Source organism: Macaca nemestrina, chromosome 19 (assembly GCF_043159975.1).
Source record: "Macaca nemestrina isolate mMacNem1 chromosome 19, mMacNem.hap1, whole genome shotgun sequence".
Classification (NCBI taxonomy): domain Eukaryota; kingdom Metazoa; phylum Chordata; class Mammalia; order Primates; family Cercopithecidae; genus Macaca; species Macaca nemestrina.
The window spans coordinates 63,939,695-63,966,299 of NC_092143.1; the positions used below are offsets into that span (position 1 = coordinate 63,939,695).

A 26,605-nucleotide genomic window follows, 5' to 3' on the forward strand; every position below is an offset into this window, starting at 1 on the left:
CCAAATCTCTATGCAATGTACCGAAACAGCAGTGCATGAAATGGTTCCTTATGACCTGAGGAAATGGAGTGTGCCGCGTTCTGCACACAGCCTACATTCGGAAAATGACTCAGGCACTGGGGAGAATCATACTCAGCATGTTATTTTAGACGTTATTGCATAACGGAAGAAAAGATGACAGAGGGAAGAATCAGCGGCAATAAATTAGGTTTCTAATGGTATCTATATTATCCATTATTTGCATTTTATATAAATTAAGGTCTAAAATGAACCTTTTTGGAATCATAAAGTGAATTTATCTTCCAAGTTATGGAAAAATTGAGTTTTTATAAATATGTATGTTGTATAATTTTTCATTCAAGGATCCAGACCAGGTTTTATCTTTTTTGAAATAAGTACTGTTCTTAGGAGTAGCATTTTAAATCAAGTCTAAATGACTTTAATATTTGTTTTTAAAAAGTGAAAAGAAGACATATCAAAACTATAAATATACCTTCTCTTTTGGGGTCCCTGGAATGAAGGGTAACCATTTTCCATGTACACTGTCTCTAGGAACATACGTGATGACCGTAACAGCAATTGATGCTGATGATCCCAATGCCCTCAATGGAATGTTGAGGTACAGAATCCTGTCTCAGGCTCCAAGCACCCCTTCACCCAACATGTTTACAATCAACAATGAGACTGGTGATATTATCACAGTGGCAGCTGGACTTGATCGAGAAGTAAGCCAACCAAAAACTCTATTTGTGTTTGCTTTTAATCTTAAAGGTGCACTATATCACATACATTTTATCTCCACATCACAATATACTCACAGTGTTGTTCAAATGCTATGCTAATCGTTTTCATTAAGTAATCTGTTGTATATTTTTCTGCAGAGCTTCAAATTGGTTAAATGATGTATATATACTAGATAAATCAATGCTAGCCTATGTAGTATTTAATGTGATACTGACTAAGCAATATTCTCTGGTATCTGATTTTTAAAATTTTTAACATTTCCTCAGTTTTCCTTGATAGTCAAAGGTTTTTGTGAGGAATTAAAAATCACAGCCAAAAATTTGCACACAAACTTAGGATAATTGTTAACGCTTGTGTTATTAAAAGGCTGCAAATAACACGTATGTGATTTGGGTTTTTTTAGCCCTTGCGAATAGGCTGATAGAGTGTATAGTAGATTATCTTCTTTATTAAAACTAGCCCCTTAACTCTATGATGAATTTACTTAAAAGGCTTGAGCAGTAGTAACTGCATTAATTCTACTCACAAGTATTTGAAGTTAGAAATACAGAGAAACACATTTCTGACATAACATTTAGTTGAAAATGTATGCAGTGTTGAAGCCATTGAAATACTATGCAGTATCACAGTCTGACAGGGAACGGGTACTTCTGTTGATTCTCGGTGGGTCATCTCAGTGTTACCAGCCTTGACCCACTGTGCTCCTGCATACCCCTGTGTTTTTGCACATGTGATCCCCTCGGCCAGGCATGCCTTGCACCTTTTTCTTGATCTTGGATCTTCCAGTTCTTCAGGTTCTGATTCAAGCACTGCTCATACTCTTTCCTGAAAACCTCACTCCTAGTGAAACTTTTTCATCCTTTCTCGATTGTGTCCTGACTATTTTCTTACCGATTCTCAAGGTCATTATTTTGACCATATGTAATCATTGTTTGAGTGAAATATCAAAGTGCCAACTCAGGGAGATCAGTGCTTTGTAGATTTCTGACTGAGCCAGCTTTTACTGTAATGAGACTTCAGATTATGTATGTCAAAAGGAGACCTTATACCCACTGCAATAAAATAATCATTGACAAGGATTTTAGAAGTTCGTTGTTTTTTGACACTTTATTTTCTGTACATGCATTTATTTGAATTGAATAGAAGAAAACATTACTATTGCAATTAATATTATACACAAAATAGTGCTAGAAGCACTACAATAAAGTAATATGAGCCAATTAAGATTACTTTATTCTGAGCTGAGAGCCTTACTTAGGAGTTAGTGTATGCCTAGGACATTGTACCTATTAACTTGTAGGCATCAACAGTTCTTTTTCTAGAATTGATTTGCATCAGAAATTGTTGAAATCAGTTTAGTTTCTTAAGTAGTACTTTTAGTTCAGTAATATTTGGAACATGTATATATTTTCACCTCTTCATTACCATATGAAATACTATTTTTATATGCTGATAAACTCAGCATGAATGCCATAATTTATCTGAGAATATGGGGTAATTTTCAGTATTCTTTCTTCAGTGCCAGGTTGCTCATATACCAAGTAGATTTAGTTCATTTCACAATCCTAATATTTCTCTTTCATTCACATTGTCATTGTGAGATACAGAAATGAGACTTCATCCTGTTTTCATACGGTAATATTCCTATCTCATTTAGATGGCTGTTTTATGGAAAGAAAGAGGCATGGAAAATTAAAGATACTTTTTACTAAAACAGACCAACCATGTTTAAAAATCAAAGAGACTGTATTTCGTTTAGAGGATGAAAGCCTGACGTGAGGCCATAATCGTCGTTAAGTTTATCTTCCAGTGGATAGAGAAGCTGTTCACTACCCCTTGATGAAACTAATGTGGAAATGGATTTGAAACTATAGAATTCTGGGTTAGATACAGTATGAGAAATAGCTTCTTGACAGTGAAATTATTAAACACAACAATGAGTTACTAGGGAAAATTATGGAAAACCTTCCTTTTCTGAAAGTCATTTAACATAGAAAAAATGTATCTATCTCGGATGGTTTATGATAATTCTTCCTGAGGCCGGGGATAAATTACTTTGACTTTTTCAGGCCTCGTGCAGGCTTGAAATTCTTTTATTTCTATTAGAATTCACAGTTTCCTTTCTGTCAAAAGTAATATTTGTTCTCGTTCTCTCAGGATGTATGGCACCTTTAAGTGATTGAACTCCTAATCACTGAAATGCTTACTGAGATTCAGCTTTTTATTTTTCTTTCATCTTCAGGTTTTAAAAATTCCGTTTTAATTCTTTAGCTTCTCCAGACCTAAAGGTGTATTTGCCACGTTACCCCAGTCTTCAGCGTTTATTCCTATCTGTCCTCTTGTGACATTACTTGCTGGTAGTATTCCTGGCCTTTCCACTTCATGTCCATTTTCCTCCCTTTTTGTGCAGGACTGCCAGTGACTCACCCTTGCTCCCCCCAGGTTTGAACTCTGGCTCTGCTTATTATGGGCTGTTTGACTTCCAGTGTATTAACCTGAAACCTCAGCTCCTGCATCCGTAAATGGGAATAATAATATTACCTACCTCATGGGACAGTTTTAGGAATTATCTAACATGACACATGAAGCATTCAGGCCAGTGTGGTGGCCCATACCTGTAATCACAGCATTTCGGGAGGTTGAGGTGGGTGGATGGCTTGAGCCCAGAAGTTCAAGACCTTCCTGGACAACATGGCGAAACCCCATCTCTACAAAAAATACAAAAATTATCTGGGCATGGTGGTGTGCACCTGTAGTCCCAGCCACTCGGGAGGCTGAGCAGGAGAATCACCTGAGCCTGGGAGGTCAAGGCTGCAGTGAGCCGTGACTGCACCACTGCACTGCAGCCTGAGTGGCAGAGTGAGACCCTCTGTATTAGTCTGTTCTCACACTGCTATGAAGAAATACCTGAGACTGGATAATTTATAAAGAAAAGAGGTTTAATTGGCTCCCAGTTGCGCATGGCTGGGGAGGCCTCAGGAAGCCTAGAATCATGGCAGAAGGTACCTCTTCACAGGGCGGAAGGAGAGAAATGAAGAGTGCAAGCAAGGGAAATGCCAGACACTTATAAAACCATCAGATCTTGTGAGACTCATGCATTATCATGAGAACAGTGTAGGGGAAACTGCCCCCATGATTCAGTTACCTCCACCCGGTTCCGCCCTTGACACATGGGGATTATGAGGATTACAATTCAAGGTGAGATTTGGGTGGGGACACAGAGCAAAACCATATCACCCTGTCTTAAAAAAAAAGTGTGTGTGTGTGTGTGTGTGTGTGTGTGTGTGTGTATTTAAAAGCATTTTGAAAAGCATTCAGTACAGTGCCCAATACATCTGAGCTATTGTTTTCCCCATTGCCATGATGAATAGCAACAGCAGCGTCTCCTGGTTGAGCACTATCACCTTTACTCCTCCTCATAAGATGAAAGAAATACTTCCTGTTTTCCAAACCTAATAATCTTTCTGTTTGTGCCTTCAACTCCTAGTTCCATCCTGAAGGGGTGTTCTCCTGTTTTCTGTTGTGTCTTCAATCTTCCTTTCTCTACAGGTTGCTTCATAATCTACAAACCTGCTGGGTCTCCGCTGTGGTAACATAGCTCTCCACGCCCTATAGGGTGAAGTTAGAGCTTTTTAATAGTGCATTCCAGATCCTCTGTGACCTTGGCCCCAAAACCCTCCTTAACCTAACCCCCTAGAATTAATTGCCTTTCACATACAAATGATGCCCAACCGTTCATTGAACCACACGCAGTCCTTGTGCAAATAGAAAGTTTTCTATTCTTCTGTTCCCTGTTCCCATTTGCTCTGCCTCAATATTCTTTTCCTACATAACAGGCTGATCCTTACCCTTTGAGAGCCAGTTCTCAATCACTTCTCTGAGCACCCACAATAGTCTCTGCATACCTCTATATAGACTGTGTTGCACAGAAAGTATATCTAGATTCCCATTCTCAACATCCGGTGGGGCAGATGTTCCTTGTCTCATTACCCTGAACATGAATCTTAAAGAAATGTTTAAGTTACTATACTTTCCAGTTTTCTCCAAGGGACAGCCTGTACTCAAGGCAGGCAGATCACTTGAGCCCAGGAGTTTGAGACCAGCCTGGGCCACATGGCGAAACCCTATCTCTACTAAAAATACAAAAAATTAGCCAGACGTGCTGGCACATGCCTGTAATCCCAGCTACTCGGGAGGCTAAGGTAACAGGATCACCTGTCACCTGAGTCTGGGTGGTCAAGGCTGCAGTAAGCCATAATCACACCACTGCAGTCCAGCCTGTGTGACAGAGTGAGACCCTGACTCAAGAACAAGCAAACAAAAAATACTTCCACTCCTTCCTCATCCACTTGAAGTCCGGCTTTTCATCTGCTTTCCCCTCTTGACCTGTGCACATGCTGCGTGTGTGCAGTACTCTGACCATCGTAGAAGGCACTCACATAGTGGGTTGATTAATGGTACAGATTCTTGACTCAGACCTGAGTTCAAGTCTAGTCTCTGCCTCTTATGGCTGGGTGTCCATGGCAAGCTTCCGTACCTTCCTAAGCCTGTTTCCTCATCTGTAAAATGGGGTTTCAAAACCCCACCTGCCTCATAGGCTTATTGTGAGGACTAAATGAAATAATGCATAGTGTGTAGCACTCTGCCAGGCACGTAGTGCTCAAACTCAATAAAAGTTGTTTTTAGTTTTTAAATCACGGCCCTTGGAACAGTGCCGGCATGTAGTATGTATACAAAAGAAAGTTAGATTACACATTTATAAGGTAGATGGTACTTTTAGTCCCATTTCACAGATAAGGGGACTGGGGCTTAGCAGGTAAGAATTTGAACAGAGTCACAAATCTATACTTCCCTCCTAAGTTTCGGTGCCATTATTATTCAACTCTCTGTCCCTAACCCAGTTTATCTAGAGGCAAATATGTCATGCCCTAAAACCTGTGATTTATGATGAATTTCCTATTTCACATGACCAGGACCTTCTCCTCAGTCTCCCAAGGTCATAGTTTAATTGCCTTTACTACCCACAATCTGTTTAGTCATCAAGTTCTCTTTTTAATCAAAAAAAGTAATGACATTAAAAGTAATTGCCATTAAAAGTAATGACAAACACTGCAGTTACTTTTGTACCAACCTAATAGTTGGTATGCACTATTGAAGGTTCTTCATATTACTTCTTCCTACCATTTCTATACTTACACTCATGCATTTGGTGGCTCTCTATGGTCCTATCATCCGTTACTCTCTGCCTCCATTACTTAATGAAAGCAAGGCTGTATCTCGTTTTGGCCACTGTTTTATCCAAGTAAATACTCCATTGCCTGGCATTTAGAAGACATTCATTAAATGTCTGCTGTATGAAAGACTGAATGTTCTCACCTCCTCATTCACTGATGTCACTCTAGTTCAGTGTTTCAAAATAGTGCTGCACGTGCGTAAGATTTTAACTGGTAAATGCAGAGACGCCTCTAGGACAGCAAGCGGACACAGCCCTTCAGGTGCTACTTCATCAAGTAGAGGCTGCCAGAATCTAAGAAATTCATCATGTTTATTTTTTACTGTCATATGATAAGTGATGCTAGCTTTCCATTTATGGGACTTTTACAATAAATTAAGCTTTGAATAGCAAATTAATGTCAAGATAAATAGGAAGTGACTCATAGTATGAGGAAATGTTAGAATTGGGACTATTGTATATGAATCACTGTGGTTTTGGGAAAAGGTGAGCTAGTTTATGCTCCCAGTATGGGTTTTAATAAATAAATTATAGCTATCCATGTGAATAGAAGATGGTTTTTTCTTTACCTGAGGTAAGATCATGCAAAACCCAAGGTTTCTTATGCACTCACCCATCCATCCACCAAGTCAGAAGCATTTGTGGAATTCTTACTCTGAGTCAGGCACTGTGCCATATGCCAGTGACACAAGCATCAACAAAGCAAGGGCCCTTGGGACATGTATGTGTGTGTGTGTCTGTATATATGCACACACATGCACAGTGAGGCAGATACAAATATACGACCGGTAACAGCCATATAAACTATAAACAGTGATGGAATGTGTTGTGAGGGCTCTGTCCTGAGGACTTGGCAGAAGTCATCTCCAAAGTGGCTTTTAAGCCACATGTTAGCCAGGCTTGGAATGAAGGGAATGGTATTCCAGGCAAGGGTTTCTCAACCAGGACACTCTGACATTTTTACTTGGTTATGAGGCCTATCTTGTGTATCATAGGATGTTTAGCGGCATCCTTGGCCTCTAGCCATTAGATGTTGGTACTAAGTTTGGTTGTCACAACTAAGCACTCCTTAGTTGTGACAACCCAAAATGTTCACTCTGGGTAACATCCACTACTCTAGCCAAATTCTATGACATAGGATCATGACAGGGCATTTGAAGATAAATGCAAAATAACTCCAGGTGTAGGGTAAGCGAATGGGAGGAATCACTTTTGTAAAATAGGCGAGTTTCAGAGAGGGAAGGATTGACAGCAAGCAGATGAGTTTGGATTGTATTCTATATAGAGCAGGAAGGGAGGAGAAGTTTTCAAGCAGAATCCCCTTGATCAGCTGAGGTACTATGAGAGTGGGAAGTCGAACCCTTACGGAATCTAAATGTCAGTCATTCACAAACAGATGCCCAGTGACCAAATTAGGCAAGAATCTCTAAGCAGTTCATTGTCTAAAACATAGGCCATCGAGGCTTCCGTACTAAATATAAGAATATTTTACCAATCAGGCATTTGAAAATGGAGATGACATTATTTACCAACTGAATTTTTTTTTTTATTTGACGAGATACTGTACTTTGGAAATAACAAGTGTCCTTTTGTAATTTAAAATTTCCAGACTAGCTTGCAGCAATAAGAAATGTCAAGTATTAGCAACTAATTCCAGTATTGCAGATCAGTGGAAAATTATTGGATGTATTATGCATACACAATTCTAAAGATTTTTGTAGAATAGACATTAGGAAAGAACTATACCTTCATGTAATACCTATGTGAGTTAACTTCTTAAAAAGTAAACTTCCTTTTTTCTCTCTTTTTGAGAATGTTCATCTGTTTCTGCAAATAACAGCTAACAAAACTGACATTTCAAAAGTCATAATTTTTTTTATTTTCATGGTTTTCAGCTGGGAGGCTGAACTGAATGCCCCGCAAAATTCTCTCACTAACCATGAAAGCATTAAGCTGAAGTGACACTTCTAACTGGGGAAGAAAACCAATTGAAGAAGTATTATAGCTTATGTTCACGTTATAGCGAGGTACTGTGGGTTAAGAAAAATTAAATGACTCAACCAGCATTATTTCTTTGTGTGTGTTTTTTAATTCAAAAAAGTCTAACATGTTCTCTTTTAGGAAGACAAATAACTGAAATAAATAACTGCTAGAGACTGGCATTTGGGTGGACAGACAGAGACTTAGAATCGAATGTGGGCGGTTTGGCTTTCCCTCCTACTCCTTTCTTTTCTTTGCCCCTCCCTCTGACAACTAAATCAAAAGCTACAATTTGTGTCTGTTCTATCTAAGCTCCAGAAATCCCTTAAGAATGGCCATTCATAATGTTAGCTATATTTAGAATCAGGGAAAACTACACTTTGCAGTGACAGTTTATTTTTGTATGTAGTGGATTTTGTTGTTCAGAATGTTTTAACATTTATGAAAATGATCACTGTTTTTGATCTGTCTGTGCCAATTTCCACAGAGATTCCAAATGATTTTAGATATTGTTTGTAGTTAGGCTTTCCTAATATAAAACTTTTTCGACAAATGCCTGACTTCTCAATCTCAGCATTTTCTCTTAGATCTATTACAGCTTAATTTGGCTCTCTTTTAAAACAGTCAACCTGGGATTTGAAAGTAGTGGATGCCTGTCTAATAATAATCATCTAATGTAAACGTATCAATATTTATATCCATTGTAGGTCTGTGCGCAAAACAGTGGACACAATGAGTGTTATACCCAAATCCTAATCCATTGAATACGCAGTTATCAGATATATGCCGTTAGAAGACTATGGAAATAAACATAAACCCTTCAAGTTTTGACTTTGTTTAAGAATGCTGTGTATCTCTTCTACATGGTTTTGAATTATATGTATTAATGGAATTTAAAGGGAAGTATTGCATCTACCCTGTTAAAATAGAATATATGTAAGAACATGTAAAGGGAAAGCTTACATACTTCGTGAATTATATATGCATTCTTCTCCCTCTCTTGAGATTCTTCATTGTCTTTAGTATCCTAAACTGGGTAGAAATTAACATACAAGAAAGTAAATATGAACCAAATGACATGAATGCTTGATCACAATCCTGTGAAGTGAAGAAAGGCAAAAGTTGGAACCAGATGGAGGTTTCAGCTCAGCTGTGAATTTCACACATCTGCATTGCGTTCCTTTCTGCCAGTAGAGGTGAATATACACAGTTAAATCTCTCTAGACAGGGACCAGACCTGTGCTTCTAAGTTAAAGGGAACTCCACTTGGGAAATTTCAAGTCATGTTAATCAGAATGAATGATGCCATGCTCTCCTTGCATTATAAAGAGCCATTTACAGAACAACTGTTATGTCTTCTTGAGGAACTAGTTTCATTTAGGTTATCTTTATTTCTTTTTAGAAAGTGCAACAGTATACGTTAATAATTCAAGCTACAGACATGGAAGGCAATCCCACATATGGCCTTTCAAACACAGCCACGGCCATCATCACAGTGACAGATGTCAATGACAATCCTCCAGAGTTTACTGCCATGACGGTGAGTACAGCCTGTCACTCACACAACTTTGGGTCTATAGTTCGTTACTGAGAAGTTTGGTCATGAATAATAAATGTGTTAAATAGAGGTGGAACTTGCTTTACCTAGTAGTAGCGTGGCTGCTAACTAGGACATTTCTGTCATCAGGGCCTTACATGAGGCATCCAAGTAATTTGTTTCCTTGTAGTCTCCAAGTCCACTGCTAAAGTTGTTAAAATAAGCTGCCTGGAAAACACGTCCTACAAAGACTGTGCTGTTATAACAAAATGCTTATGAACATTTTCAGGTGCACGAGCTGCATAACTGATTTATGCTACTTTGTCAGCATATAATTATCCATATCTGGAGTAAAATCATTTTGCGCAGACAAGTTCTTTCCCCCACCCCACCATAATCACCTAGAGATTCACAAATGGATGCCGATTTTAATATTAATGAAACTGTAAGGTAATTTGGAAAAAAACTGGAGTACTGAAAAATGTTACAGTATTTTTAAAGTCAGACATAAATGCTGTGATTACCTGCATTATCAGTCTCCTCATTTAGTGTTGATAGTAAAAATTTAATGGGGCAGTAAAATTGGATGGTGTGGTCGTCAAGACAAGTTGTCCTTCAGTGGTCCACGCTGCTCCTCTGACTGAGGTTTGTCTTTCTCGCAGTTTTATGGTGAAGTTCCTGAGAACAGGGTAGATGTCATAGTAGCTAATCTAACTGTGACTGATAAGGATCAACCCCATACACCAGCCTGGAATGCAGTGTACAGAATCAGTGGCGGAGATCCTACAGGACGGTTTGCCATCCAGACCGACCCAAACAGCAACGACGGGTTAGTCACCGTGGTCAAAGTAAGTGTTCCTCAGGCCACTGACAGCCGCTCAGCAAGGACCAATATATGTCCCCCACTTGTTGTTTTGCAATGGAAACTTAGGACGTTTTTCTTTCAGATATCTCCAGGTGTGGGTCTGACATATTTGGGAGGTTATGTCTTACTGTGTAATTTATGCTGAGGCATCATCACTGATGTGAGGGTGTTTGAATGAGAGGTTTGTGATGAGAGTTTTGTGAGTTTTTGAGTGAGTTTTGAGTGAGTGTTTTGTGAGCATTTTGATGATTTTTTTTGAATCAGTTTGGACAGTTTTTACCAATCTGAGGACAGGACTGGCCTAAGCAACATTAACTGTTGGTGTAGTTGATATATTCGTGATATATCACATTCTGAAGCTTTGATCACCATTGATAGCTATTAAGAATGATGCCTCACACCTGCTATTTTCATGTCTACAGCTGTTAGAATATTGGCAGATAGTGAACAAACCGGAAAAGCCATAGAAGTAAAATGGAATGAGTAGGCAAGAAGAAAGCCTGCATTTCAGAAAGCTCTTGCATTTGCATGGCTGTTTTTAAATGCTGTTTCCAAGACGTTAAGAAATCGGTTCTTCTGATCTTATGGTCAAAAAAGAACCAAACAAAACAATTGAATGCTAGAAGCCGAGTGGATGTTCTTCAAGAATAATAAACGCATAACTATAATGGAAAAGCCTGTTAAAGTGAACATCCCTTCCTTTTAGCCGCCCAGTAAAGAGATTTACTTCTTTGCCTCCCACCTAAACACTCTTGATTTGTAAGTGAACCTAAATGTTGACCTTACATACAAAGATGTGCGAAAGTTGCCAAGAATTATGCAGATATGTGAGTAGAATGAAATGGGAATGAAAACTCTCAGAAGGAACATGGTGATCAAAAGCACCAACTCGAGTCCGCTGTCTGTGTAGAGTCCCAGCGCTGCTCCTGATATCTGTGTGATCATGGCCAGCTATTTAACCACTGTAAATTCTAGGTTTCTCATGCAGAAAGGGGCTGATAACAGTATGTTAGTCATGGTGTTATGAGAGATAAATGAGCTTCATACACATTAAAGGACTTTGAACTGTGCGTATACCCCTTAGCTTAAATAAATGTTACATCAGGGGAAGGTTTCCTGTGGCTAGTGAAATCACTCTAAATATTGCAGTCTTACTTTTTGGCATTTTTTCTGCCTTGTTTAAAATACTAGAGAAAGGAATGTTGAATTGGGGATTTTAGAGAGAAAAAAACGATGTGTTTGAAGATTTTAAAAGGTGGTCTAGGGTAGGAAGCTGGTACAGTTTCTGCTGATAATGAGGCTTTCTCATGAGCATCACCTCTTGATCATTCTTAGGCTACCAGTTATGAGCCTAAGAGATCTTAATGCTCTTGTTTTTCCTGTTATTACTGCACATTAACGCTTATTTGCACCTCCATTAGCAGGTGAACAGGGGAAATTAAGAGTGAATGTCCAGTGTAGTTAGTTGACTCCTGGTAACATTGCTAGTGACAGCAGGATTCAGTGAACTTTGGAAGTTAATATTTACATGAAGGATTATTTGTGCATTGCATTTATCTAGAGTGTTTTTCTTAAATTTGGGGATTTTACAGACCAGTAAAATACTCAGAAATATTCTGGAAGACAGCAGAGTTTTAGTTTGCTAAGAGGAAAGGAAAAATCTTTTCCACCTACCAACAGTATTATTTTTAAAAGGTGTGTTTGTGATTAGGTATACGTTTGTACTGCAAAATGTGTACTTCAAATTATGAAAGGTATTTTTAAATCAAAAAAGTTTAGCTTTATTTAAAAATTACATTTTCTGATTTTTGGGTTGTTTTTTTTTTAAATTTATTTATTATTATACTTTAAGTTGTAGGGTACATGTGCATAACGTGTAGGTTTGTTACATATGTATACTTGTGCCATGTTGCTGTGCTGCACCCATCAACTCGTCATTTACATCAGGTATAACTCCCAATGCAATCCCTCCCCGCTCCCCATGATAGGCCCCGGTGTGTGATGTTCCCCTTCCTGAGTCCGAGTGATCTCATTGTTCAGTTCCCACCTATGAGTGAGAACATGCGGTGTTTGGTTTTCTGTTCTTGTGATAGTTTGCTAAGAATGATGGATTCCAGCTGCATCCAAGTCCCTACAAAGGACTCAAACTCATCCTTTTTTATGGCTGCATAGTATTCCATGGTGTATATGTGCCACATTTTCTTAATCCAGTCTGTCACTGATGGACATTTGGGTTGATTCCAAGTCTTTGCTATTGTGAATAGTGCTGCAATAAACATACGTGTGCATGTGTCTTTATAGCAGCATAATTTATAATCCTTTGGGTATATACCCAGTAATGGGATGGCTGGGTCATATGGTACATCTAGTTCTAGATCCTTGAGGAATCGCCATACTGTTTTCCATAATGGTTGAACTAGTTTACAATCCCACCAACAGTGTAAAAGTGTTCCTATTTCTCCACATCCTCTCCAGCACCTGTTGTTTCCTGACTTTTTAATGATCGCCATTCTAACTGGTGTGAGATGGTATCTCATTGTGGTTTTGATTTGCATTTCTCTGATGGCCAGTGATGATGAGCATTTTTTCATGTGTCTGTTGGCTGTATGAATGTCTTCTTTTGAGAAATGTCTGTTCATATCCTTTGCCCACTTTTTGATGGGGTTGTTTGTTTTTTTCCTGTAAATTTGTTTGAGTTCTTTGTAGGTTCTGGATATTAGCCCTTTGTCAGATGAGTAGATTGCAAAAATTTTCTCCCATTCTGTAGGTTGCCTGTTCACTCTGATGGTAGTTTCTTTTGCTGTGCAGAAGCTCTTTAGTGTAATGAGATCCCATTTGTCAATTTTGGCTTTTGCTGCCGTTGCTTTTGGTGTTTTAGACATGAAGTCTTTGCCCATGCCTATGTCCTGAATGGTACTACCTAGGTTTTCCTCTAGGATTTTTATGGTATTAGGTCTAACATTTAAGTCTCTAATCCATCTTGAATTAATTTTCGTATAAGGAGTAAGGAAAGGATCCAGTTTCAGCTTTCTACTTATGGCTAGCCAATTTTCCCAGCACCATTTATTAAATAGGGAATCCTTTCCCCATTTCTTGTTTCTCTCAGGTTTGTCAAAGATCAAATGGCTGTAGATGTGTGGTATTATTTCTGAGGACTCTGTTCTGTTCCATTGGTCTATATCTCTGTTTTGGTACCAGTACCATGCTGTTTTGGTTACTGTAGCCTTGTAGTATAGTTTGAAGTCAGGTAGCGTGATGCCTCCAGCTTTGTTCTTTTGACTTAGGATTGTCTTGGAGATGCGGGCTCTTTTTTGGTTCCATATGAACTTTAAAGCAGTTTTTTCCAATTCTGTGAAGAAACTCATTGGTAGCTTGATGGGGATGGCATTGAATCTATAAATTACCTTGGGCAGTATGGCCATTTTCACGATATTGATTCTTCCTATCCATGAGCATGGTATGTTCTTCCATTTGTTTGTGTCCTCTTTTATTTCACTGAACAGTGGTTTGTAGTTCTCCTTGAAGAGGTCCTTTACATCCCTTGTAAGTTGGATTCCTAGGTATTTGATTCTCTTTGAAGCAATTGTGAATGGAAGTTCATTCCTGATTTGGCTCTCTGTTTGTCTGTTACTGGTGTATAAGAATGCTTGTGATTTTTGCACATTAATTTTGTATCCTGAGACTTTGCTGAAGTTGCTTATCAGCTTAAGGAGATTTTGGGCTGAGACAATGGGGTTTTCTAAATATACAATCATGTCATCTGCAAACAGGGACAATTTGACTTCTTCTTTTCCTAACTGAATACCCTTGATTTCTTTCTCTTGCCTGATTGCCCTAGCCAGAACTTCCAACACTATGTTGAATAGGAGTGGTGAGAGAGGGCATCCCTGTCTTGTGCCAGTTTTCAAAGGGAATTTTTCCAGTTTTTGCCCATTCAGTATGATATTGGCTGTGGGTTTGTCATAAATAGCTCTTATGATTTTGAGGTACGTTCCATCAATACCGAATTTATTGAGCGTTTTTAGCATGAAGGGCTGTTGAATTTTGTCAAAAGCCTTTTCTGCATCAATTGAGATAATCATGTGGTTCTTGTCTTTGGTTCTGTTTATATGCTGGATTATGTTTATTGATTTGCGAATGTTGAACCAGCCTTGCATCCCAGGGATGAAGCCCACTTGATCATGGTGGATAAGCTTTTTGATGTGTTGCTGAATCCGGTTTGCCAGTATTTTATTGAGGATATTTGCATCGATGTTCATCAGGGATATTGGTCTAAAATTCTCTTTTTTTGTTGTGTCTCTGCCAGGCTTTGGTATCAGGATGATGTTGGCCTCATAAAATGAGTTAGGGAGGATTCCCTCTTTTTCTATTGATTGGAATAGTTTCAGAAGGAATGGTACCAACTCCTCCTTGTACCTCTGGTAGAATTCAGCTGTGAATCCATCTGGTCCTGGACTTTTTTTGGTTGGTAGGCTATTAATTGTTGCCTCAATGTCAGAGCCTGCTATTGGTCTATTCAGGGATTCAACTTCTTCCTGGTTTAGTCTTGGAAGAGTGTAAGTGTCCAGGAAATTATCCATTTCTTCTAGATTTTCCAGTTTATTTGCGTAGAGGTGTTTATAGTATTCTCTGATGGTAGTTTGTATTTCTGTGGGGTCGGTGGTGATATCCCCTTTATCATTTTTTATTGCGTCGATTTGATTCTTCTCTCTTTTCTTCTTTATTAGTCTGGCTAGTGGTCTGTCAATTTTGTTGATCTTTTCAAAAAACCAACTCCTGGATTCATTGATTTTTTGGAGGGTTTTTTGTGTCTCTATCTCCTTCAGTTCTGCTCTGATCTTAATTATTTCTTGCCTTCTGCTAGCTTTCGAATGTGTTTGCTCTTGCTTCTCTAGTTCTTTTAATTGTGATGTTAGAGTGTCAATTTTATATCTTTCGTGCTTTCTGTTGTGGGCATTTAGTGCTATAAATTTCCCTCTACACACTGCTTTAAATGTGTCCCAGAGATTCTGGTATGTTGTATCTTTGTTCTCATTGGTTTCAAAGAACATCTTTATTTCTGCCTTCATTTCGTTATGTACCCAGTAGTCATTCAGGAGCAGGTTGTTCAGTTTCCATGTAGTTGAGCGGTTTTGATTGAGTTTCTTAGTCCTGAGTTCTAGTTTGATTGCACTGTGGTCTGAGAGACAGTTTGTTATAATTTCTGTTCTTGTACATTTGCTGAGGAGTGCTTTACTTCCAATTACATGGTCAATTTTGGAGTAAGTGCAATGTGGTGCTGAGAAGAATGTATATTCTGTTGATTTGGGGTGGAGAGTTCTATAGATGTCTATTAGGTCTGCTTGCTGCAGAGATGAGTTCAATTCCTGGATATCCTTGTTAACTTTCTGTCTCGTTGATCTGTCTAATGTTGACAGTGGAGTGTTGAAGTCTCCCATTATTATTGTATGGGAGTCTAAGTCTCTTTGTAAGTCTCTAAGGACTTGCTTTATGAATCTGGGTGGTCCTGTATTGGGTGCATATATATTTAGGATAGTTAGCTCTTCCTGTCGAATTGATCCCTTTACCATTGGTAATGGCCTTCTTTGTCTCTTTTGATCTTTGATGGTTTAAAGTCTGTTTTATCAGAGACTAGTATTACAACCCCTGCTTTTTTTTGTTCTCCATTTGCTTGGTAAATCTTCCTCCATCCCTTTATTTTGAGCCTATGTATGTCTCTGCGTGTGAGATGGGTCTCCTGAATACAGCAGACTGATGGGTCTTGACTCTTTATCCAGTTTGGCAGTCTGTGTCTTTTAATTGGAGCATTTAGTCCATTTACATTTAAGGTTAAGATTGTTATGTGTGAACTTGATCCTGCCATTATGATATTAACTGGTTATTTTGCTCGTTAGTTGATGCAGTTTCTTCCTAGCCTCGATGGTCTTTACATTTTGGCATGTTTTTGCAATGGCTGGTACCGGTTGTTCCTTTCCATGTTTAGTGCTTCCTTCAGGGTCTCTTGTAAGGCAGGCCTAGTGGTGACAAAATCTCTAAGCATTTGCTTATCTGTAAAGGATTTTATTTCTCCTTCACTTATGAAACTTAGTTTGGCTGGATATGAAATTCTGGGTTTAAAATTCTTTTCTTTAAGAATGTTGAATATTGGCCCCCACTCTCTTCTGGCTTGTAGAGTTTCTGCTGAGAGATCTGCTGTTAGTCTGATGGGCTTCCCTTTGTGGGTAACCCGACCTTTCTCTCTGGCTGCCCTTAAGATTTTTTCCTTCATTTCAACTTTGGTGAATCTGGCAATTATGTGTCTTGGAGTTGCTCTTCTCGAGGAGTATCTTTGTGGCGTTCTCTGTATTTCCTGGATTTGAATGTTGGCCTGGCCTACTAGGTTGGGGAAGTTCTCCTGGATGATATCCTGAAGAGTGTTTTCCAACTTGGTTCCATTTTCCCCCTCACTTTCAGGCACCCCAATCAGACGTAGATTTGGTCTTTTTACATAATCCCATACTTCTTGCAGGCTTTGTTCATTTCTTTTTCTTCTTTTTTCTTTTGGTTTCTCTTCTCGCTTCATTTCATTCATTTGATCCTCAATCGCTGATACTCTTTCTTCCAGTTGATCGAGTCGGTTACTGAAGCTTGTGCATTTGTCACGTATTTCTCGTGTCATGGTTTTCATCTCTTTCATTTCGTTTAGGACCTTCTCTGCATTAATTACTCTAGCCATCAATTCTTCCACTTTTTTTTCAAGATTTTTAGTTTCTTTGCGCTGGGTACGTAATTCCTCCTTTAGCTCTGAGAAATTTGATGGACTGAAGCCTTCTTCTCTCATCTCGTCAAAGTCATTCTCCGTCCAGCTTTGATCCATTGCTGGCGATGAGCTGCGCTCCTTTACCGGGGGAGATGCGCTCTTATTTTTTGAATTTCCAGCTTTTCTGCCCTGCTTTTTCCCCATCTTTGTGGTTTTATCTGCCTCTGGTCTTTGATGATGGTGATGTACTGATGGGGTTTTGGTGTAGGTGTCCTTCCTGTTTGATAGTTTTCCTTCTAACAGTCAGGACCCTCAGCTGTAGGTCTGTTGGAGATTGCTTGAGGTCCACTCCAAACCCTGTTTGCCTGGGTATCAGCAGCAGAGGCTGCAGAAGATAGAATATTTCTGAACAGCGAGTGTACCTGTCTGATTCTTGCTTTGGAAGTTTCCTCTCAGGGGTGTACTCCTCTCTGTGAGGTGTGGGGTGTCAGACTGCCCCTAGTGGGGGATGTCTCCCAGTTAGGCTACTCAGGGGTCAGGGACCCACTTGAGCAGGGAGTCTGTCCCTTCTCAGATCTCAACCTCCGTGTTGGGAGATCCACTGCTCTCTTCAAAGCTGTCAGACAGAGTCGTTTGCGTCTGCAGAAGTGTCTGCTGCGTTTGTTTAGTTTACTGTGCCCTGTCCCCAGAGGTGGAGTCTACAGAGACAGGCAGGTTTCCTTGAGCTGCTGTGAGCTCCACCCAGTTCAAGCTTCCCAGCAACTTTGTTTACCTACTTAAGCCTCAGCAATGGTGGGCGCCCCTCCCCCAGCCTCGCTGCTGCCTTGCCGGTAGATCACAGACTGCTGTGCTATCAATGAGGGAGGCTCCGTGGGTGTGGGACCCTCCCGGCCAGATGTGGGATATGATCTCCTGGTGTGCCTGTTTGCTTAAAGCGCAGTATTGGGGTGGGAGTTACCCGATTTTCCAGGTGTTGTGTGTCTCAGTTCCCCTGGCTAGGAAAAGGGATTCCCTTCCCCCTTGCTCTTCCCAGGTGAGGCAATGCCTCGCCCTGCTTCAGCTCTCGCTGGTCGGGCTGCAGCAGCTGACCAGCACCGATCGTCCGGCACTCCCCAGTGAGATGAACCCAGTACCTCAGTTGAAAATGCAGAAATCACCGGTCTTCTGTGTCGCTCGCGCTGGGAGTTGGAGACTGGAGCTGCTCCTATTCGGCCATCTTGCTCCGCCCCCCCGGGTTTTTTTCAATTCATCATAGACTGGTGAAAACTTTCCTGGATGAGGAATGATCTTTGTAGTAATGTTTGAGAGTGTGCATTTAGACAATCATGTTCTCATTGACTTTAAATTATTTAGTATTTTTAGTCAACAATGCTATTCTTAAGAATAATCAAGTTTTTAGATGTACCTAAATAAATAAATCTGTGCAGTAATCGTGTGCATTGTTTTGTGAACATAAATCTTTTAAGTACTCAAGATTTATAATTAGGTTAATTGGAATAAATATTTTGATAAGTGACCATGCTAATGCATGTTTTCCAGAAACTTGAGAGGAACTTTATCATGTAGTAAATGAAGAAATTAATTTTTTGGAAATGGAGTTGATAGAGGAATAAACTACAGAATGCAAGCATTCTTATTTCCTGCAAAAATATGGCTTCCTTTTTATTTTCCAGCCAATCGACTTTGAAACAAATAGGATGTTTGTCCTTACTGTTGCTGCAGAAAATCAAGTGCCATTAGCCAAGGGAATTCAGCACCCACCTCAGTCAACTGCAACCGTGTCTGTTACAGTTATTGACGTAAATGAAAACCCTTATTTTGCTCCCAATCCTAAGATCATTCGACAAGAAGAAGGGCTTCATGCCGGTACCATGTTGACAACATTCACTGCTCAGGACCCAGATCGATATATGCAGCAAAATATTAGGTATGAAATGCTGTTTGCAGTGCTTTTGGAGCTTATGTTCTAATTCACTATTCACTATCACTATTCACTATCGAATTCACTATTTGAGTAAGAAATTTTCATTGGAATCAAAACTACATATTAAAAGATAATTTCAAATTCTTTGAATTTTCTTCTCAGTCAATGATTATATTAGATATAGATATCTGTATCCATATTAAAATGGCTTTATTATTTGAAGAAAAAGCTGTTCTTGCTTCTCTGTACCTGCCATTTTTACTTTAAAAATACTTTAGAATTATTTAGCCTGTGCCTTTATGCCAAACATCACAAAAAGGTTCCACAGGGAACTTTCAGAAGCTTATAACATTTATCTCTCCTCGATGCGTCGTGAAGGAAAGAAAGCTTATGCCAAAACCAGTATCTAAGAGCTAAGTATTTTCATCCCTTACCTGTACAGTAGTTATTGGACTTATAAAACCTATCTGTAAAGATTTCCAAACTAGCAAAATCTAATTTATCCTTCCTGATGAGGGAGTGGATGGTTGGCAGAGCACACGCCATGCGACTGTTCTCCAAACCTGGTGATTATCATTTTTAAAATGAACTTATATTTCATTAAACTTCTTACAGAACTGCTGCTAAAAGATGACTTCATATTGTTATCTTTTATTGAATGTTAAATGTTCTCCATTTCTCTATTCACTGAAATCAAGATAGCTAATAAATAGCCAGTTAATAGAGGTATTGAAATCCTACAACTTTACCTCTCTAAACATAGCATACCTTTTCCAATCCGATTGGTTATCTAATCTTTAAAAGTTAATCCTCACTCCAAATTTTAAAAAGGAATTTAAGCTGATAAATCTGCCAATTTAGACTCAAGACTACAGGTCTTTCTTTGCAAAGGTATAGATCTGAGGCTCGGCCCAGTGTGAAAGATGCAAGTAGGAATGGGATTATGGTCTTTCCAGTGTGGCTTCATGTTGGCCATGATAAAGTGTTAAAATGTTTTAGGCGTGTTCTTTGTGATACAGTATTCAATTTCTATTGTAATTTCTCTTAACTCCTACACATTGAGACTACTGCTTATCTAGAAACTATATTCAAGCTATTTTCCTGCACCATTGATATCTGTTGAAGTGGACAAGAACCTAAAATGATACCTTTCCAATCTGCTTTAGCCCACATTAGAGAGACTGTGCTCCTAGTCTTGTCCCTCAGACACCTGTAGAATGTTCCCTACATGCCTGACCAAACAACCTTTATGTGCCTCCCAATACCACTGTCACAAAAATACTTTTTCATGTTAAAGCTGTATTTCCAGCCATCATCTACGGAAATGCAAGTTAATGAGCCAGTTGCATTTGGAACTAAACCTGTAAAATATGCTTTTTTAAAGTTTCATATAAAAAAATTAAACTTCACTTTCATTTTGTAGATACACTAAATTATCTGATCCTGCCAATTGGCTAAAAATAGATCCTGTGAATGGACAAATAACTACAATTGCTGTTTTGGACCGAGAATCACCAAATGTGAAAAACAATATATATAATGCTACTTTCCTTGCTTCTGACAATGGTATGTTCCCTGTTTTTTCTTGTATGTTGATGAAAGACAGTAGATCCTCATCATGCATGCTCAGGAATTAAAATTTTCTACAAAACTCAATTGCCTGGAAAACTGACTTTTATAACTCCGAGGTCCAGCTTTTATTTATCATTTCAGACAAGTGTTCTTGGGACATCCTTCAGTCTTTGCAATGACTGCTCTCAATGTTCATCCACCATTCATGTAGACATACCTTTGTTATCTTATTGTGCTGTCACACGTTGATGCCCTAAGTCCATCCTCAGTGGCCCTAGACGCTGGGTTTTTTGAGTGGCTCTTTTTATATGTCTTCTAGTCACTCTGTTTGCTGCCATTCATATATGCATCTCTATCAGTCTTGCTTTTTATAATTCTCTGCCTCTGTCTGCCATGGGCTAGGAAGCTTAATTTTGTGCATAAATTGAGCTAAGTGAGTAGTGAGCTTCAGGGTGTGGGTTTTGGAATATATACGTAACACCTTCTTTTTTTCCTGAGTCTCTGCTGGTTTTTAATTGGTTAAGATTTACAGATAAGGACTTTTTTCAGATATGTAATACAAAGGGAACTTACGTAGACCTGATGAGGGGCTTATTTTGCTTTGTTAGCTCTCAGTATGATGTGTGCTTCAGACTTCAAGCTCTGGAGTTCTACAGGACCCCCAGGCGCAGACTCCAGCTTTCCCACTTTGAACTGTGGGATTGGCATGAGGTTTTAAATATATTTATTTCCTTTTTTTGTTAAATAGAGATCGGTATCAGCACCTAACTCAGTGTTTTAACTAAAATATAATGACTTCTACATACATATGAAGCATTTGAAACAGTGGCTGACACAAAGTAACCACTCAAATAAGTATTCCTATTGTGTATTAATAGTTTCAAAACTGAACCACAAGTATATTTTACAATATTTTCAGTATTAAACTATGAATATGACTGTTGGTATTTAATAAAAAAAAATAGCAGGCTTCAATTTGGTGGTTGAAGTTGGTGTTTGCAATTTTCAAATTGTAAAATATTTTGCATTGCTAAAATATTACATACCAATACTTTAAGAATAATGTCAATGAACCTTTCTAAATCTGTATACTAAGATTTAATGAGATTACTATTTGTAGAAAATCTGTGTAATGACCAACCAAAGAAATATTTCTTATCCTTTTTATATGGGACCTCTTGTTTAAATAGTGTTGGAACTTTGTAGGAATAGCTTTTGCCATTGTACATCAAAGTATATCATTAGTACCTGTTTTATGCTTTTTTGCCATAAACAGTGGCTTGCTTTCTACAGTGGAACTGAAAGTAATGCATCTTGAATCACTAGGTTAAGATCTAAAGAGCCATAAAATTATATGTATATATGTATGTATATTGGTTGTGAGTTACGACCAGATTTCTCATTCACCAATAAGGATTGTTTTCTAATTGAAAGGCTTTTTATAAGAGAGAGAAGTGACCTGTTAAATGTATGTAGCTGTGATGTTTTGCAAGTGCACTTTATTTTTAGTCACAAGGCTAGATTTGGAGCCCCAGCTCTGTTCCTTAATGATTAGGCAAGCTCTTATACTCTTTATGCCTTAGTTTCATTATTAATAAATTGTTTCACTACCTACATATTCTATATAGTTGTTATAAAAGTATAGTAATATTAAACATGATAATAAATTTCAAAGTCCCTCAAACTATTGAGTATCATAGTGGTCATGGTGGTGTTGGAATATTGTAACAGCCACTATACGCTTCCAGTTCAACTCTCCCTGATCTTAGAACCATCATGTTCCTCATAGAAATTGGTAAACATTCCTCCTTATTCCCTCCCCAGGATTGTGTATGTATGTGCACCTTCCTAGTTGCATGACCTTTGGCAGGTCCCTTAAATCTCTGGTCTTCAGTGTACAGCATTATTTATAAAATATTCATAAACATATTATATATATGTGAGTGTGAATATTTATAGTATAGCAGAAGAAAATCAAATCACTATAAATTATCACACAAAGTGGTGGAGACAGCATTTTATTATCGTGGAATGAGAATGGGTTTGAGGTCAGGCCGACCCATCTTTAGTAACAACTCCACCACTTACAAGAGTGTGTGGCCATGAGCAGTTTACAGACTCAGGTTCATCTGTTTAAACCTGTGTCACAGGATTACAATGAAAGAATGTACATAGAGCAGCCTAATATGATCTCAAGCAGGTAGTTGGTTATCTCTTCTGCATGATATTCCTTCCTGAGTTGAGGTCTGTGGTTCTGTATCACGTGTCTGTAGACTGTTTCAAGAAGTCAAAGCTGTGTTAGATCATTAAAAGCATTCTTATGTTCTTTCATGCATATGTATTGGTTCTCCATAAAAAGAGTAGGGTCCACAGGATCACGAGCCCTGTGTTTGCATCTCCAACATTCCTCACAGTGTCTGGAGGAGCATGGTCTGTGCAAGCCCTGAATAATGGGCAGGAGGGGCAAGGAAGGTCTGGGATTCCATAGCAGGGGCATTCTTCGTCACCTTGCTCAGCTCCTGCAGAGCAGCAGTGGCAGCTCAGGGTCATTCTTTCTGGCAAGCAGGAAGGGGCTTTGTTCTGGAAACGGTCTGCCCAGATGCCATAGCAACTAAATTTTTCCAAGGTTACACAGTTATAAGGGCCAGAAGGTTAGAAGCTTTGAGAATTTCACCATAATTGAGGTTCATTGGAGAGAACTGTTCAGCATCGCTTGTGATTTTTCTCTTTTCAGGAATTCCTCCTATGAGTGGAACAGGAACGCTGCAGATCTATTTACTTGATATTAATGACAATGCCCCTCAAGTATTACCTCAAGAGGCAGAGACTTGCGAAACTCCAGACCCCAATTCAATTAATATTACAGCACTTGATTATGACATTGATCCAAATGCTGGACCATTTGCTTTTGATCTTCCTTTATCTCCAGTGACTATTAAGAGAAATTGGACCATCACTCGGCTTAATGGTAAGAACAGGTTAATTATTTGAATATATATGCAGTTGAGAGATTTTGAAGCCTGGCATGAAAAGTTAATTTTTATGTGCTTCGTAATCTTCTCATTATACATATTTTAAAAGCTACTTAAAGTTTAAGTAAGATATTAAAGGCCTTTATGGCCAAAAAAGTATTTAGAATGCAGCATAGTTGTAATCCACTTTATGTGTACTGTTAGGTAGTAAATACATTCTGAACAATGCTATGTGTTTTTTTACCACTTTAAGTATTACCTATCAAACTATGTTTTTCCTTTTTCATATAGGTGATTTTGCTCAGCTTAATTTAAAGATAAAATTTCTTGAAGCTGGTATCTATGAAGTTCCCATCATAATCACAGATTCGGGTAATCCTCCCAAATCAAATATTTCCATCCTGCGCGTGAAGGTTTGCCAGTGTGACTCCAACGGGGACTGCACAGATGTGGACAGGATTGTGGGTGCAGGGCTTGGCACTGGTGCCATCATTGCCATCCTGCTCTGCATCATCATCCTGCTTAGTGAGTACTTTTATTGTCTTTTAGATTTCAGTTCTTTTGGCTTCCAGGATGTTCAGCAAAGTCATTTGTTGCTATTGCCTGGCAAGGTAGTCTAACAACCCTTTGACCTTTCAGCATTTCCTCGCCAATCATATATGGGTCGGCCAAGTCCACTTTAGAATGAAAAAACCCCAGAGCTTTGTTTCAAGCACTTGAGGTTTGCAACAAGCCTCCTCAGCATGCCTCTTCCGTGCCCTCTTACCCTTTCTCGTGTTGATTGCTTAGGGAGCTGTAGTAAACGCTTTTCATAGAAAAAACGTTAAACAATCCGAAGTTTGAGCACTTTTCTTATGATTTGAGTATGAATTTATGGCACGTAGTTGTTGATTTAGGAAAATAAGTATATCGCTTTCCTTCACCTTCCTTCATATAAAGCACAGTCAGCAACGTGCTCCAGTCATGCGAGGATCAAGGTATTTGTTTCTGAAGGGCTGTGTAAAAGAGTGAGAGATTGCACTTCACATACAGCATGTTTGATAATAGAAATGATTACACAGCTCACTAAATTGTCTGTCTTTAGAGTAAGTGTAGATTAAGGAATTGCTTCTTTTGAAGATACTTTACAATCTTTGGTTCAATGGAATGCAAAAAAATTAACCACTGGAAAGTACTTTAGGAACCACTTCTAAGCATGCAGTTTAAAAGAATAAATTGCCTGGGCCCTGTGTTTTATTGTGAAATAGCAGCAGGACTTAGTTTATTATGTGATCATGCTATACACCAATCACTTTCTTGAAAATGTTGGCCATTTCTTTTATGTTTTCTCCATTTACAAGTGTTCTGGTAATTTAGAATTCTATCCCTTTATTCTAAGCAATTACTATAGAAGTCTAAGCATTTTTTACTTCCTGTGTGGAGACTACTTTGGCTATAATTTGAAACCTGCATGCTATACTAATAATCCACTTGCTAGATTTAGCCCTGGAACAATAGCAAATGAGATCATGTTATCTGGCTTTAAAAGGAGGATATTTACTTTTATGGCCAATAATAAAAATGTGCTCCAATAGGAGTCATTAAATCTTTTGCTTCAGGATATAAACTGATACCCCCAGATTTTAGACAGAATTTGTTCCTAGATGTGCACTCAGGGATATGTTTCTGTTTCAACTGAAATGTGCCATAGTTGCCAATCTTATCAAGAAAGACTTAGGTATGATGGATTATGGCAATGAAGAAGTAACTGACGTTTTGAAGGAAACTGAATTGGTGCTGATTTTAACATCAACTTACTGGAAAATTTATGGTTCTAGACTTGGCACAAAGTATAAAACATGAAAGTCTAATGTTTTTTCAGTGTTCAAATGAATCCCCTAGCTTTCTTAGCTGAAACACGCACCAGCCTCTGGGAGTCAAAACCTCAAGGTCCAATTCCTGACTTAGTTCCAATTTACTACCCAGGTCATCTGAGCAAACTTTGTCCTCCTGGAGAAGTGTTGTTTTCTGTGAATTTCAGAGTGTAGTGATGACTGACCAACCTAAATAACACAGCAAGTAACAACTTACTGCTGTTTTGTGTCTCTAGAATTTACGAGGCCCTATTAAGGACAACTATCCTTTAGCAAGCCAAAGGGAAGACAGAAAAAGTTACTGTCCCCATATGTGGATGGTAAAACTAGAACAAGGATGATCACCTCTCAAATGAGTTTGCAGGGCACCAGGGATGGGAGCCCAGGCCTTCATACTCTAAACCCAGTGCTTCAGGCTGCCTTGTCTTGTCTCTCTTAATGTGAGGTCAGAAATATATAGTAGAGTGAAAGATGCATTATAAGCCTTCAGCCTATATAAGTATAAATTATTAGTACTGAATACTGTGACTAGATAGGCCAGGCTTTAAAAATGACAATATTACGTATTTTTACTATTTTCCTACCTAGTCCTTGTGCTGATGTTTGTGGTATGGATGAAACGCCGGGATAAAGAACGCCAGGCCAAACAACTTTTAATTGATCCAGAAGATGATGTAAGAGATAATATTTTAAAATATGATGAAGAAGGTGGAGGAGAAGAAGACCAGGTGAGCAGTGCTTTAAATCTTTAAAAAGAAATTTTATGATCATATAAATTTAGTAGTGGGAAGTGTTAATACATCAGTAAGAAAATGGTATCAGGTTTCCCTTCTGTTATCAGTCATTTGGTGAATTGTTTCCTGTGTGTGTTGAATATTTCTCAATTTTTTTTCGAAGTACCAAATGTCATTGTGTTTATTTTGTAAAAAAAAAAAAAAAAAAAAAATCATTAACATTGTTTCAAAGACTTTAAACCCAATTCTAGTTATATCTATGTAATGATAAATACACTGTTCTTTATAGTTTCTCTTCACTGGATATCCAAAATATATTAAAAGCATCTTCTGCTTTGGGATCTAGATAATTATATGTATGGTAGAAAACTAAGACTATTTATTCCACAAGTATTTACCAAGGAAATCCAATATTTCAGGTACTGTTTTAATCCCTGAAGATACCTCCATGG

At 38.5% G+C, this 26,605-nt stretch overlaps 1 protein-coding gene and 1 long non-coding RNA gene across 4 annotated transcripts in view; both read left to right on the forward strand.

Moving 5' to 3' along the window:
* Positions 1-26,605, forward strand: part of LOC105465484 (cadherin 2) — a 249,105-nt gene that overhangs the window by 173,620 nt on the left and 48,880 nt on the right. For all 3 annotated transcript variants that reach the window (XM_071085507.1, XM_011713937.3, XM_011713945.3), the window contains 8 exons: positions 553-725; positions 9,360-9,497; positions 10,157-10,342; positions 18,772-19,025; positions 20,446-20,588; positions 23,329-23,562; positions 23,858-24,091; positions 26,008-26,147. In XM_071085507.1, the coding sequence (XP_070941608.1) occupies positions 553-725; positions 9,360-9,497; positions 10,157-10,342; positions 18,772-19,025; positions 20,446-20,588; positions 23,329-23,562; positions 23,858-24,091; positions 26,008-26,147 (1,502 nt within the window). The remainder of the gene's footprint in view (positions 1-552; positions 726-9,359; positions 9,498-10,156; positions 10,343-18,771; positions 19,026-20,445; positions 20,589-23,328; positions 23,563-23,857; positions 24,092-26,007; positions 26,148-26,605) is intronic.
* On the forward strand, positions 732-8,955 carry LOC112423817 (uncharacterized). Its single transcript, XR_003014363.2, has 2 exons — positions 732-8,004; positions 8,665-8,955. It is a non-coding gene; the product is annotated as an uncharacterized lncRNA (long non-coding RNA).